At 41.0% G+C, this 16200-nt stretch overlaps 1 protein-coding gene across 1 annotated transcript in view; it reads right to left on the bottom strand.

Moving 5' to 3' along the window:
* LOC139371523 (AT-rich interactive domain-containing protein 3A-like) overlaps positions 1 to 16200 on the bottom strand; it is a 59339-nt gene that overhangs the window by 6644 nt on the left and 36495 nt on the right. Inside the window, exons 4-8 of the mRNA XM_071111944.1 lie at positions 6503 to 6575; positions 3932 to 4115; positions 3429 to 3679; positions 2776 to 3039; positions 207 to 296 (exon numbers count right to left, since the gene is read on the bottom strand). Coding sequence (XP_070968045.1) covers positions 207 to 296; positions 2776 to 3039; positions 3429 to 3679; positions 3932 to 4115; positions 6503 to 6575 — 862 coding nt within the window. The remainder of the gene's footprint in view (positions 1 to 206; positions 297 to 2775; positions 3040 to 3428; positions 3680 to 3931; positions 4116 to 6502; positions 6576 to 16200) is intronic.

Here is a 16200-nt window from a genome sequence, read left to right as displayed (position 1 = left end):
AATATATTTTCATTTGTTTAACACTTTTATGGTTACTACATGATTCCATATGCGTTATTTCATAGTTTTGATGTCTTCAGTATTATTCTACAATGTAGAAAATGTAGAAAAGAAAAACCCTTGAATGAGTAGGTGTGTCCAAACTTTTGACAGGTACTGTATGGTAACACAAGACCGTGTTGTTGATTCTGTGACTGGTGACTCACCGGTGTACATGACTCCATTGAGTTCCACTGACATACTGATGCTGCTCATGCCATTAGTTGTGAGATTGAGAGCTGAGTCCTGTCGGCCATCTGAGAAAACACACACAGCATGTAATGTACACAACACTCATAGGTGATGTTTAACAGCAGATATAAGCATCAACATCTCAGGAAAATGTGTAAATATGAACAACCTCACTACATAAACATATGGGGCGGCAGGTAGCCTAGAGTTTTGAGAAGCGAGCCAGCAACTGGAGGGTTGCCAGTTCAAATCCTGGGTCTAAGGAAGTCACTTAACACCCCCCACAACAACTGCACCAGTGTGGCAGCCCCCTGCTCTAACTTCTCCAACCTGTATATGTATGTTTGTCTTTCAGAGGAGTTGGCCACATTTCGGTTGGACCTTCTGTACAATTGACGAGTAAAGGATCTTAAACTAACTGCACAAACAAACATATAAATAAATGAGTTGAACAATCTAATAACCTGTAATAAGGAATATTTGTTACGTCCGTTGTTAGAATGAGACCAAGGTGCAGCGTGGTAGGCGTACATTATACTTTTATTTTAAATGACACCAAAAAACTACAAAATGCAAAACAAACGTAAAGCTATATGCAGTGCAGAAAGCAACTACACACAAACAAGATCCCACAACTGAAGGTGGGAAAGGGCTGCCTAAGTATGATCCCCAATCAGAGACAACAATAGACAGCTGCCTCTGATTGGGAACCATACCCGGCCAACAAAGAAATAGACAAACTAGAATGCCCACCCAAATCACACCCTGACCTAAACAAATAGAGAAATAAAAAGGCTCTCTAAGTTCAGGGCGTGACAATATCTGAATAAACTAACTAACTTCTGGAACAACCTAACAAACAAATGGAACCCACCCCGCTAACTTGGATACATTAAATCAATTCATGAGATAGTTTACCAACGTATCCAAGTGAGTGGACACCTAAGGCCATTGATTCATGAATGGTTCCCACCTGATGTCCTCAGTTGCCCTTTGTGCCCGCTCCCATACCCTATCATTCTGTATTTCTTTATGACTGTAACTTGTATACAGGTACACCAGAGAAGCCACATCCCTGATTGGCAGATGAGTGACAACCAATGTTCCCTCTAACTTAAACGTTGTGAAAATTATGTGCAACATCCAGCACGCGTTTACTGTGAACACTGAGGCTGTAACCGCTTTAAGTTAGTTTTAACAGGGGCCAAGTAGGTTACTGTAGCTATTTGATCATAGTGTAGGCCTACCCGTGGCCTACCATGAGAGAAAATGCATCCCATAACATTTTAACATGGAAATAGCTGTTCTATCATTCAGCCTACAGTAGCAGCCAATGTGTGGTGTTCAATGTCGGCCTACATTCCATGAGACTTTTGGGAAAAAAACATGCAGGGCTTGACATTAACCTGTTTATCCACTTGTCCTTCAGACAAGGAGGTGACTGAACATGTTGTGTTGTTTGATGCAAGAAACAACTTGTCAAAATAAAATGCATTATTATTCCCATACCATTATTACAGAGAGTCAGACAAATTATGCTACCCTCTGCCTATTGGCTATTTAGTTTATTCAAGCCTGTCTCAAAATACAACACTGCTCCTTTAAGACAAGAAAAAAGCTCTGTACCTGACTAGCTTTCAAAAATGTTTAGAAATGAACACGTTTTGTGCTCTTGTAGTAAGCAATCACACCCCTATTGGTGACTACAAATGATCTATAACTGGGCTAATAACTCACTAACTAGCAAAGGATATGAACTAAATGTGCACACGTGGCTACATGCACCACTACCACAGCTGTAAACACAGTAGAGTTAAAATTAAATGACACAGATCCATATATGGCAATGGTCTATTTGCATATAGGCCTTCTGCAGCTCTGATTAGTTATGCACCAGTCTGTGTAGAGTATGGACTGAGTCAGTGCGCAAAATAATCATACTCTGATGCCTTGTGCCTACAACAAAATCTCTTGCATAATTTGTTTTGTTTTTCGGTATGTTACATTGAATGTGGCTAATATTGCGTTGATTCGATCACAATAGCCACAGTAAAGGAAAATGTTGATAGTGTTAACTAACGGAAAACTCTAGAAAGTTGAGTGAAGTTCAATCTTGTGCTTCTCTCAGTGAGCTGATATTTCTTCTGTCCTCGGGGCTACTGCGCACACACGCATACGTGCAGTTTAGAGGGAACATTGGTGGCAAACCTGATTAGAAGCACCTTCTGCTCATCGGTTGCTCACCTGTGTTCCCTACAAATGCTGTTTTGAATGAAAAAGCTTTGTACCTACACACTGAAGAAGGCTGAAAAGCTGAAATGTCTGTGTATGCTAATCCCTAATGAAGTGAAAATAATAAAATAAAATAATGAATTAAGCTGTATGCAACATCTTTTTGAATGCGAACCCATCACACCTTTAATATTAACTATACTAAGAAATAATTTATTTTACTGAAGGGAAGCAATGGTGGACCAATCTTGGTACTTTCGAATCAAATTTAACATTATTTAAAGTGCATTTAAAAATGGCAACAAGCTCTACCTTGGTTGTTGATGCGGATGTTCATGGGCATCTGGGCAGTCCTGGCCAGCAGATTGTGCTGCAGCGCTCTCTGCAGCAGCCGCTGGTGCTTCTCAGCAGGTAGGGCAATCTTCTTCTCCGGGGGCTCACCTGCCTCCAGTCTGTCCCTCAGCTGCTCTAGAGCCGCTAACTGGGCCGCTGCTGCCTGCACCGCCACCGAATTACCAACCAGAGGGTGCCTGGACATGAAGCCCAAGCCGGACACAGGCTGGTCACCCTCCTCTTCTACAGGGGAGAGGGGAGATGGAGAAGTTTAGAGCAGGGTCGTTTTGGTCCAGGATGTGGTAGCTCTTCAAATTAAGTATCTGTTGTATGATGTTATGGGTTACTGTTCACTTCAACCGTTCTGTGATAAGTATGAACCCTCCCAACCCTCATTGTGTTCACGTTCACTTCAATCGTTGGCTTTATTCATGTCAGTGATATGAATGAACCCACCTTTTTCTTTTTTTTCTTTTAAAAATACAAAATACATTTCCTCATCTCAATGCAGAATAATTGTCCTTTAAAGATATCTGAGTATAGCAAAACACCTTTCGATCCATCAATACTGTTCATCGTTGGCTAGACGAGTGCATACAAAGTTCAAAACCCCAACCCTTCCTTTTATGTACCTTTCTTGATTTTTTGGATGGGAGTGAGAGAGTGGCCTCCATTGGTGGCCACGTTCATCCCCATGTTCTGCATGGACATCTTGGGGGAGGACAGCATGGTGGGGGTCCCATTGGGGGAGTAGGTGAAGAGTGAGCTGCCGAAGCTCTGCCGGCGGCCCTCCCGTCGGTTACAGTCGATAGCTGCCTGGAGCTCGTTGGGGTTGCTGAGGCTCCTCTTGTCACATTCGTATGGATACAGGTACTTCATGTACCTGTGAAAAAGATATTTCAGTTGGTATTGGGATACTTTTATGAAATATGAAACTATTTGAAAAACACAGTATTACAATGGATAAGTATACCTTGAAACAAGTTTACAAATGATATGGGGGAATGTGTGTGTGTGTTCGGTGTGCATAAGCGTGTGCTCACATGTGTGTATGTGTGTGTGTGTGTGTGTGTGTGTGTGTGTGTGTGTGTGTGTGTGTAAGTGTGTGCTTGCGCTTGCGTGTGTGTGTACTCACTGTGTCCTGAGAGTAAAGGCTGCACTGGTAATTGAGGTAGGCAGGTTGAGTCCTTTAGTGATCTCTCTCCACAGCTTCTTGTTGATGACCTCCACCAGGCCTCCCTTCTCTGTCACCAGCTGGTACAGCATGTACAGGTCTAGGACCTGCTTGGCCATGATGGGGATCCTGTTCACAGGGGTTCCTGGAGACGAGGAAAAGACAATTCACTGCATGTCGCTAACACCATACTCTTTTGCTAGGTTTCCCTTTTGATAAGTTGCCATGGAACTGACTGTGAACTGAGAAAACTTTCTAGTGGTCTGAAACATTTTAATGCTTCAGGAGTACAAAAATATATTCAGAAATGTCATGTTCTGCCTCCCGGGTGGCGCAGTGGTTAAGGGCGCTGTACTGCAGCGCCAGCTGTGCCATCAGAGTCCTGGGTTCGCGCCCAGGCTCTGTCGTAACCGGCCGCGACCGGGAGGTCCGCACAATTGGCCTAGCGTCGCCCGGGTTAGGGAGGGCTTGGTCGGTAGGGGTGTCCTTGTCTCATCGCGCACCAGCGACTCCTGTGGCGGGCTGGGCGCAGTGTACGCTAGCCAAGGTGGCCAGGTGCACGGTGTTTCCTCCGGCGCATTGGTGCGGCTGGCTTCCGGGTTGGATGTGCGCTGTGTTAAAGAAGCAGCGGCTTGGTTGGTTGTGTATCGGAGGACGCATGACTTTCAACCTTCGTCTCTCCCGAGCCCGTACGGGAGTTGTAGCGATGAGACAAGATAGTAGCTACTACAACAATTGGATACTACGAAATTGGGGAGAAAAAGGGGTAAAATTCAAAAAAAAAGAAAAAAAGAAAAAAGAAAAAAGAAATGTTCTATATTCTGGGTTGGACAGTAACTGATTAAATGTAATCAGTTACATGTAATCGGATTACCAAAAAAAAACTAACTGTAATCATCTACATTACAAGCAAAAAAATAATAATACATTATGACACCTTGTTTTATCATTGACACTCAATTCAGCACTGACAAAAAGGCGCAAGTTTATGCTTGTTACACCTGAGTAAAATATCACTATGATGACACACCAAATGCATTTGATGGATCCTTTTTGTCTTCTTCTAATGCCTCTTATTTATTTACATTTTATATTTAACCTTTATTTAACTAGGCAAGCCAATTAAGAACAAATTCTTATTTACAATGATGGCCTACCCCCGGCCAAACCCTAACCCGGACCGTGCTGGTCCAATTATGCGCCGCCCTATGGGACTCCCAATCATGACTGGTTGTGATACAGCCTGGAATCAAACCAGGGTCTGTTGTGACGCCTCTAGCACTGAGATACAGTGCCTTAGACCGCTGCTCCACTCGGGAGTAATAATAAAGTAAGGGGAAAGTAATCATAAAGTAACTGAAAGTAATCAAATTATGTTACTGAGTTTGTGTAATCCAAAAGTTACATTACTGATTACAATTTGACAGGTAAGTAGTAACTGTAACAGATTACATTTAGAAAGTAACCTACCCTACCCTGGTTCTACGGTATTGTTTTCCTACGGAGAGTATCACACCTTTTCATAGCACACAATACTTCAATACATTATCAATTGTCAATGCCATGTCTGTTTTGTTCTTGTTATAGTATTGGGTCTTATTGTGCTTTAAAAAACATGACTTATTTTTATAATTCTGAAAGAAAGCTATGGAGAAAAAAAACAGGAAAATGTTCTCATCTCAGTCTCTTTTCAATTCCCTATATTGTACCTAGAGGGCAGTGTCCAATTCTTTGAGCAACTAGGCACGCAGACCAGCCCATACATTTTTTGAGGGCACAGTGTATAGTGTAAACATACCCTAAACACCCAATACTGGATTTTCCACACTGACTAGCTTAACATAATAATATTTATTACTATTACCTTCAACATGTTGGTCTTATATTTCCAAAGTAGAACTAGTTTGTGAATCAAAATCATACAATGTGCTGTTTGCCTGAGGGCACACACTTAACGTGTTGTGAAATGTGTTGTGAAATGTAATGTAATGTTTTTAATTGTATATATCTGCCTTAATTTTGCATGACACCAGGAAGAGTAGCTCTAATGGGCAACCAGAATAAATACAAATAGAGTCTGACGAAGTGACGATCATTAATAAAAGATGCAAATGCTGAACCAAACCAAACACCATAACTTAACGGAGCTACATAAAAACTCTGGCGCCTAAACATATACCTAAATACATTCCTAAGTTGATACATGCAGTCTCATGTACGCTTTAGTTTTAGACGAGCTGGGAACAGTGAAGGCTTGGCCGATCATAAAGCAATCATCTGCAAATGAATAAAGATCCACCCACGGAGGTGAAAGCTGAGAGTTTTGTTTCCTATGTCAGTGAAGGGGGAGGGGCAGGTGGCTAGAGAACACAACAGGGCCTCTCAGTACTAACCCACCAAGGCAAACAGTGAAATCTCTATCGAGTCATGTCTTTTATTTGTATTAATGTGGCTCTGCTGCATGAGATACTGGGACAGAAAGGTACAGTCCTGTCTTGTATATCCGCCACTCCTTTTACAATACTCGCTCACCTCTCTTTTGCATGAAGCTGAATAGGTCATCCAGAAACTCTTTTCTCTTTGGGTCTCCATCTAGTTCGTAGAGCTGGAGAGGAGCGGAGAAGAGGGGGAGAGATAAAAACAGGTTACAGCTGGGAGTAGATTACCAAGGGGGGTTGAAAACTATTATTGCCCCAAAATGGAGGATGGAGCCTCAGCTTTAGAATGCTATTAAGTCGAGAGAGGACGTCTAGTATGATGAAAACCTGATGTGGCCCAGCTGCTATGGCTGAGAGCTCCGGAAAGTTTGGTGAAAATTAACAGTAAAAGTGAAGCACATGGCTCAGGGGAATACAGTGGGCTATTGTGGTAACTTAAATTGCGGTATGAAGATTGTTCACAACAAAGATTGATTCACACTCGCTGGTGTGGAGAGTATCTTTTGACTGACTAGCTTGTCAAACAAAAGTGTAGTTTACAAATCAAACCAATAATGTATAGCTGAGGCGGAAGAATACATTTTTTCATCATTGGGTTTTAATTCTCTCTGAAATGACTGTAAAGTGTTGGTTCCATGTTTCATGAGCTGAAATAAAAGTTCCCAGAAATACACACAAAATGCTTTAACTCTCAAATTTTGTGCACAAATTTGTCTCCATCCCTGTTAGTGAGCATTTTTCCTTTGCCAAGATAATCCATCCACCTGACAGGTGTGGCATATCAAGAAGCTCCTGAGTGTGCTCTCGCGTGGCACAGCGGTTTAAGGCACTGCATCTCAGTGCTAGAGGCATCACTACAGACACCTTGGTTCAAATCCAGGCTGTATCATAACTGGCTGTGATTGGGAGTTCCGGTAGGCTGTCATTGTAAATAAGAATTTGTTCTTAACTGACTGTCAGAAACCATCTCAGGGAAGCTCATCTACATGCTTGTCGTCCTCTCCAGGTCTTGACCTGACTGCAGTTCGGTGTGTGGGCAAATGCTCAGTGGGAAAATGCTCAGCATTTGATGGCATGATGGAGAAGTGTGCTCTTCACGGATGAATCCCAGTTTAAACTTTCCCGGGCAGATGGCAGACAGCGTAGAGTGTATGGCGTTGTGTGGCCAAGCGGTTTGCTGTTGTCAACGTTGTGAACATGGTGGCAGTGGGGTTGTGGTATGGGCAGGAATAAGCTACGAACATAATTGCATTTTATCGATGGCAATTTGAATGCACAGAGATACCGGGACGAGATCCTGGGGCCCATTGTCGTACCACCTCATGTTTCAGCATGATAATGCAGGGCCCCATATTGCAAGGATCTGTACACAATTCATGGAAGCTGAAAATGTCCCAGTTCTTCCATGGCCTGCATACTCACCAGTTATGTCACCCATTGAGCATGTTTGGGATGCTCTGGATCAACGTGTACAACAGCATGTTCCAGTTCCAGACAATATCCAGCAACTTTGCACAGTCATTGAATAGGAGTGGGACAACATTCCACAGGCAACAATCAACCGCCTGAACAACTCTATGTCTCTATGTGAATGAGATTTGTTGCGCTGCATGAGGCAAATGGTGGTAACACCAGACACTCACTGGTTTTCTGATCAACGCCCGTACTTCTTTTTGTAAGGTACAGTATCTGTGACCAACAGATGCATATCTGTACTCCCAGTCATGTGAAATCCATAGATTAGGGCATAATTAATTTATTTCAATTGACTGATTTCCTTACATGAACCGTAACTCAGTAAAGACTTTGAAATTGTTGTATTATGCGTATATATTTTTGTTAAGTGCACAAGATGCTTCATCAAAGCAACAGTTCGGCCAGAGCACACAATGCAGAACTCTAGTCTTGTTCTGGACTTGGGAGTACTTTATGCAGGCTCTTGCTGTGTAATCACAAACATTCTCTTTGTGGCATTTAGCACCCATTAGTGATGCCAAGCTGCAGTTAGATCTTATTATCAGAAGGATGGGGGCTGGATGACGAGGCGGTGGAGGGGCGGTAATAAATGTAGGGCTGGAGGCAAGGCCAGTCTTAATTACAGGATGCATGCATTTCGAGGAGTGCCGAGCCATAAATCTTCAAAATGCTCTCTCTCACCCTCTCTCACTTTCTCTCACTCACAGAAGTTCCAAAAGAATAAAGACATTTCAAATGTCATATTATGTCTATATACAGTGTTGTAACGATGTGCAAATAGTTAAAATACAAAATGGAAAACATCTTACTGCTGTGATGGCACACTGTGGTATTTCACCGAATAGATTTTTTAAATATTTTATTTAACCTTTATTTAACTAGGAAAGTCAGTTAAGAACAAATTCTTATTTACAATGAAGGCCTACACCGGCCAATATTGGAGTTTATCAAAATTTGATTTGTTTTCGAAATCTTTGTGGGTCTGTGTAATCTGAGGGAAATATGTGTCTCTAATATGGTCATACATTTGGCAAGTTAGTAAGCATAGCTCAGTTTCCACATCATTATGTGAGCAGTGTACACATAGCCTATCGTCTCGAGAGCCAGGTCTGCCTACGGCGGCCTCTCTCAATAGCAAGGCTATACTCACAGTCTGTACAAAGTAAAAGTTTTTCTTAATTCTCACCCCCTCACTTAGAGACCCCCTCTAACCCCCTCATTCTAACTCCCACCTACACACCCCACTAACCCCCAACTACACACCCCTCTAACCCCCTCATTCTAACTCCTACCTGTACACCCCACTAACCCCCCCCCCCCCCCCCCCCCCCCCGACATCACTCTGGCAGAACACATGTTTATCTGGGACGGGTGGAGTTTGGGGATACAGGTTTTCACATCAACTAAAATCTATAGTACACACACTGATAGGGTGTCGACCGTCTCCTTGTGTGCGACTGTCTCACAAAGAGCTGTGTCAATGAGCAAAACGTTGGCAGTGAGCATAAACCTTGTTACATACATGCCACTACTGAGGAGTTGTACGTGTTTCTGAGTGATAGAAAAGCAGGCAGGCGTTTTAGAGTGAACTTTAAGAAGCAGGGAGTTTCAGGGTGAGCAGGTTTCCTGCCAGCACAGATTTCATTAGATCCACCCAGAATGTTACAATGTGAAATGGCCAACACATAGTCAAAGACACTACTTCCATGCATTGCCTGTGTGTGTGAGCTGCATAAAACATTTGAGCAAGCTTTGTTCAGGCTGCTGTTTATGACTTCATGTTTCTTTGTTCGTGTCTCCTGGATCATTGATACAAGATCTGCAACGTATTCATTTCTGAATGCTTTAACTATGCAGGTCAAGCTTGTTGTTTGCCTGTTGGGTGAAACACACACAAAAATCTGTTTCATGTCAAACATCATGAATAATTCCAGCACAAGTAGTCACGGTTACTCAGAGGTTGCGAAAAACAACAGCTATCGGAGTCCCATACGAGTCATCCAGGCACCTCGCAACAAGTGTCACGTAGCACATAATTGGGCCTAGCTATTGAGCCCTGTCCCCACATGGACATTGAGAGGGGATCGCATGGAGCTGGTGTGTCACACGAGCTGTTGCCTATGAAACACACCCATCCTTTCACACCTGCCAGGGCTGACTGACTGACACACACACACACACACACACACACACACACACACACACACACACACACACACACACACACACACACACACACACACACACACACACACACACACACACACACACACACACACACACACACACACACACACACACACAGAGAGGAGGGCAGTGGGGGAGGGGAGAGAGAGGCCAGGAGGGGGATGGGAGGAAGCGAGCATGCAGCTTGACTTCACCGGTGTGAGGGGGTGCTGTATATGGAGTGTGAACCTGGGCACATGATCTCTCTTATTCAAATAGTGTATAGTTCCTAGCTGTGTCTCTCCCATGCTAGTTTGTTGCGTTTTAACACGCTTATCAAGTGAACAAGGACAATTCAACAACAAAATGTGGCACAGACTGCTCCCTTTGACTCATTATCACACTCATACTTTGATTTCCAACTCAAAGAGATATAAAACCACAGCACCACCTAAGAAACCACAGTAATGGCAAAGCATCGCAGTGAGAAGAGGTATCTAGCTCCTGCTATGCTGGGTGACTTTGCTAGCTTACTAAATATGTATTGAATTAAAGGAGCAACTGTTCAGTATTTATCATTTGTGATTGGTGTGTAGAAACAGATAAGCCATGATTTGTGTCGAGCATTATACCACGCGGTTACCATATATGTTTCACAACCAACAGCCTACATTTCTTTATTAGAAAAAATTGCTCATAATGCTATTTAGGTCCACATTATTGGAATTGGCTAGATTTATCGTAGCAAGCAATTTCACTACTTGCCTTCTTGAGAAGATTTCCATTCAAGGGGAAAATCAATTGTACAAGTCACGTTAAACTTTCAATAAGCTGTAGGAACAAGAACAAGAACATAATACACTGAACAAACTTAAGAAGAGGGAACCAGCAAAGTACACTGTCGTTTTTTAAAAAGTAAAGTTTAAAGTATGTAAATAAAATAAACCCCAACCTCTACTTTTTTTTGTAAATGGATGTTTCTATTTTGTAGTGTGAAGACATTAGCACAGTAAGAATGAACACGGTTCACACCTGTGGATGGTCAATGAAAGAATAGCAAGAGCAGTTCCACTCTCTATTTGAATGAGCCTGAAACTAGTCTGACAAAAAAAAGTTATATTTTTGTCTTCCCTGTTTGTCTCTACCCTCTTTCTACACCCCATACATCATACTGTTGTAACACATTACCAACCTTCACACCACAACCAGTTTGTTATTTTAAATGTCGAATAACTGAGAAAATGTTCTGAAATTTTCATTTGAGATTTATCTGTACTTTTACCGAGAAAACAAATACATAAACCTCTTCAAAGACATTTTGTCTTGTTTTCAAACCTGAAAACAAATTCAGCCTTTCTACATTTACATTTTAGCAGACACACTTATTCAGAGCAACTAGGGTTAAGTGCCTTGCTCAAGGGCACAATGCGCTTAACCACTAGGCTACCTGAGCACTATACCTAGAGACAGAACCACTGTTGAACATGGCACAACACATTTAAAAAAAGGTGCACTATGTAGAAATCGCTCCCCCATTTCCTGGTTGCTAAAATTAAAATATTTAGTGTCATTTTAGTTTATGTGACAAACAAGCCAAATAAGTATAGTGTAGAGAGTCATTGTACCATCTAAACAGCTGTAAAATATATATTTTCAACAACCAAAAATATTGTACTTTCAGCTGGTGTACAAAACCGAAAGTAAAATAATCAAAAACTAAACGTAAGAATGGGAAGCTTCATAGACTTGCTTTCAGAATGACAGATCTATAACTCACATTTCTATGTGAATTTGGTTGGGTCGCCCACAAAACTGAATTCCTGACTTCATAATCCAAGATTCACCTAATGGATAGTGGGTTGGGACAGTATCAAAAGATTTAGACGTAAGCAAATACTCAGAGAAGCAAAAACAAAGCTGTTCCTCCCAGTGAGTATTGCAGCATTTTCTAAGAACTGAAGAGAGATTGGAGAGGATTGTAAAAAAAATAACAACAAACTGCTTTGCTTGGATTAAGAGTAATATGGTGATACACAATGCAAAGGGTAGCATAGCAAGTGTAATATGTTTGAATTCTGTCAATTAATGGAGTCAATGAAGGAATCCTGCATAGGGCCAACGTCAAAGTAATAATCATGTCTTTCATTGGATATATTTACAGTTGATGTGAAAATAGAGTGAACACCACTTGACGATACAAGACATGGAAATAGAATGAACACTATTCAATGACACATGTATCCCATTCCCACTAACCTCAGCTGTTCTTACAGTACATACAGCCTGTATAGACTTTGATAAGAATGTGGAACAGTTGGCAGCTTGTGAGAGCGTCTAGATTGCTAACTGTATGACGATGTATTAAGGGCCTAACCTAACTACACAGTCTAATGAATAGTATCAAGTTTATAAATGCCAAAGAAGGTAGGGCGGAACTTTGAGCAAGCTGCAGTTTCACATGTGAGCAATGTGAGTGGATGGGGAACTGTTTGATTGGCACGATCAAGAACAGGCGCTAAGAAGACAACATCACCTAACCAAACAAACTGGTCCCAGTGCCTGCGTTACCAAACAGGACCGGCAGACAATCTGAAGGGAACAGAAGACATGTCTGGCGAGAAAGGCTCTGGTTGTTAGCAGAGTGTCAATCAGAATGATTGATAACCTTGGCTATGAGGGTGATGGATAACGACAGCCCAGGTCACGTCCCCCCCCCCCACCCTCAGCAGCCCTTTCCATGTGGCTCTTTAGGGAAGGAGATGTCCTGGTCAGTTAACACTAGTTACCACAGCCACAAAGTCCAAATTGGCTATATCGTATAAATTCATGAAATGTTCCTCATAAGGTTAGCAGTGTGATTAAGGTTAAGTTTAAAAGCAGATTTTAATTGAGATAATTGTCAAAATAGTTGGGGTTTAGCCACAATTTTGTGGCTGTGGTAACTAGTGACATCTGCCCTGGTTGTGTTGGTCGGGCCATCCAGATCAATAGGTTGGATGGGTAAAATGTTTAACCTGTGCTAACCCTTGATCATAGGGCGCACACAATTGCCCCAGCTAGCGTCGTAAGGGTTTGGCCAGTGTAGGCCGTCATTGTAAATAAGAATTTGTTCTTAACTGACTTGCCTAGTTAAATAATGGTTAAATATATATATATTTTTAAATAAAATAAAAATTGTCCTCTCCTTGTCAGCTGCCATGTTGTGGTACCGACCTGAATTTGTCGAATAGAAACACATTTTTTCATTGCAAAACATTTTCAGTTTGCAGTAAATGGCAGTAAATGTTTTGCAACAGAATCAGCGTAATGAATATACCCCAGGGGGAGTCATGACAATGCCCACTGTTGTGACTTGAATCCTAACCATCTTTCAGAAGTGGATAGGATCAAAACAAGGTGTGGCTGGTTAATCTCACACATCATTCTTTGTATGACGGTCATGCTTATAATGGCTATTGAATTGTACATTTACATTTTCCCCAACTGACATTTTCCCCAATCTATTTCAAATAAGGTGGATTCAGAAATACCAGGTAGTGTGAAACATTATATCTGTGTCTGATCTATTTCCCATTAATTTCTTAAAGAATGCAACCTTTTAATGCCCAAGGCTGATGGAGAACTGTTTCAAGCTATTTCAAGGCGACAGAGCACAAACATGGTCTTTGTAAGGATATGGATGTTTCTATAGATGACTTCTTTCATAGACGTCATAACCTTGTTTGTTGACACTTCAATAGTAATCGCATTTTTACCAGAGTATTTTGGCACAAGGTTACATTCTAGTCTTTCATACCGTAAGAAGCTTGAGCCTTGTATAGAAATGTACAGATTAGACACAACAAACGACGCAGGTCATCCACAAAGAAAGATATATGGTTTGAGAGGTTGGACTCAGTCTAGCAATGTCAAACATATTTCGTTATTTTTTTTGCTTTAGCCAATAAAGCAAATGCATGTTGTATAATCTCAATCCACTCCCTGACAATGTATTAGTTGACAAGTCACGGTTAAATCAAATCACTTTCTGAATAAATACAAAACTAGGTTTTCCCAGATAACTAAAGACACTGTGTAGATGCCTTGAAACTATACAAAAAAGGCCAAATGCCAAAATGGGAACACAGAAAAAGAAATGCTGACCTTTATGCAATCATTGTTTACATTCCTGCAACTAGCTACCCCCCTTCAACACCATATTGAGTGCCTGCCAATTTCCAGAATCCCCTTGGCTGCACAGTTCTGACATCAGCTGCACAGCAACTAGATACTGGACACTTAAAAACACTCCACTTCACAGCCAAAAGCCAGTATTCACTACACTTGTACTGCTTGGCTGCTGTTCAAACTGCTCTCTCTCTCCCTCGCTCCCTCCCACACCCTTTAGTTACATCCCTCTGTTTCTCCTTGACTCAACAGGAAGACTTTAATAGGTCTTCCCATGCCACTGTTTGTTTTGTTTAAGCCGTTGTTTTTATGGGATGCCTAGTTCCATTAACCCTGTTCTTTCTTTGTGTTAAAACAAAGTCTGTCACACACCCAAAGGTTCCCCAGGGCACTTCATGGCCGATAGTTTGACGACAGAACTTTTCAACAGACCTTCAGCATATCCTCCAATGATCTGTCGTGCACTGCACACAAATGATTGGGTCACACAAATAAATGCTGTGAGAACTGGATGCAATACATCACTGACTTTGCCTGGATTTTATTCATTTACAGTGTCCTCCGTAATTATTATTTTGGCTCTATAGTTCAAAAGTTGGGATTTTAAATCGAACAACCAGGTTAAAGTGAAGACTGTCAGCTTTAATTTATAAAGGACAGCACGTTTATAAAGGACAGCACTTTTTGTATATAGTCCCCCCAAATTAGGGGAGCAAAAGCTTTGAGACAAATTCACTTATATGTGTATTAAAGTAGTCAAAAGTGAAGTATTTGGTCCCATATTTGTAGCACACAGTGACTACATCAAGCTTGTGACTCTACACACTTGCTGTATAATTAGGTTGTTTCAGATTATTTTGTGCCCAATAGAAATGAATGATAAATAATGTCATTTTGGAGTCACTTTTATTGTAAATAAGAATAGAATATGTTTCAATACACTTCTACATTAATCTGGATGCTACCGTGAATATGGATAATCCTGAATGAATTGTGAATAAGGAGTTAAAACATTTTTAGACACACAAATATCCCCCAAAAATTCGAACCTCCCCTATTATTGTAATGGTGAGAGGTTAGCATGTCTTGAAGGTATGATATTTGTGCGTCTAACTTTCTCACTCATCATTATTTACGATTGATTCAGGATCATCTGTAATCATGGTAGCATCCACATTAATGTAGAAGTATTTCGAAACATATTCTATTGTTATTTACAATAAATGTGACTCCAAATTGACACAATACATTATTTACCATTAATTTCTATTGGGCACAAAATAATCTGAAACAACCAAATTATACAGCAAATGCATGCAAGTGAATTTGTCCCAATATTTTTGCTGTATAAAAAGTTCTGTAATTTCTAAATACTTAACCTGATATGGATGAAAATACACAAAAATTAAAGCAGTTGAACTTTAACCTCAGTCATTTTTAGATTTCAAATCCCAAATTTTAGAGTAGAGAGACAAAATAAGAAAAAAATGCTTAACTGTCCCAATAATTACGGAGGGCACTATATATCAGGCCAATTGACTTGTTTTGTACGAGCGAATCCTTTTAGGCTACATGGTTTCAGAGGCAAACTGTTTTACAGTGGTTACACCAATAGCAAAAGGCTCGAGTCACATTTTGAGCAAGACTTTGTGTAATACAAGGATGTACCACTTACAGTGCATTTGGAAAAAATTCAGACCCCTTGACCTTTTCCACATTTTGTTACATTACAGCCTTATTCTAAATTGATGAAATATTCCCCCCCCCCCCTCATCAATCTACACACAACACCCCAAAATGACAAAGCAAAAACAGGTTTAGACATTTTTGCAAAAACCAAAAAAGCATTCAGAACTTTTACTCAGTACTTTGTTGAAGAACCTTTGACAGTCTTCTTGGGTATGCCATGATTGTTTTTAATTTTTATTGCAAACATTTAAAAAAAAAAGTTTTTTCTTTGTCATTATGGGTTATTATGTGTAG

The sequence above is a fragment of the Oncorhynchus clarkii genome, chromosome 1 (genome assembly GCF_045791955.1).
Source record: "Oncorhynchus clarkii lewisi isolate Uvic-CL-2024 chromosome 1, UVic_Ocla_1.0, whole genome shotgun sequence".
In the NCBI taxonomy this organism is placed as follows: Eukaryota; Metazoa; Chordata; class Actinopteri; order Salmoniformes; family Salmonidae; genus Oncorhynchus; species Oncorhynchus clarkii.
The sequence above is the reverse complement of the archived record's forward strand: the minus strand, read 5'-3'. Positions and strand labels throughout refer to the sequence as shown.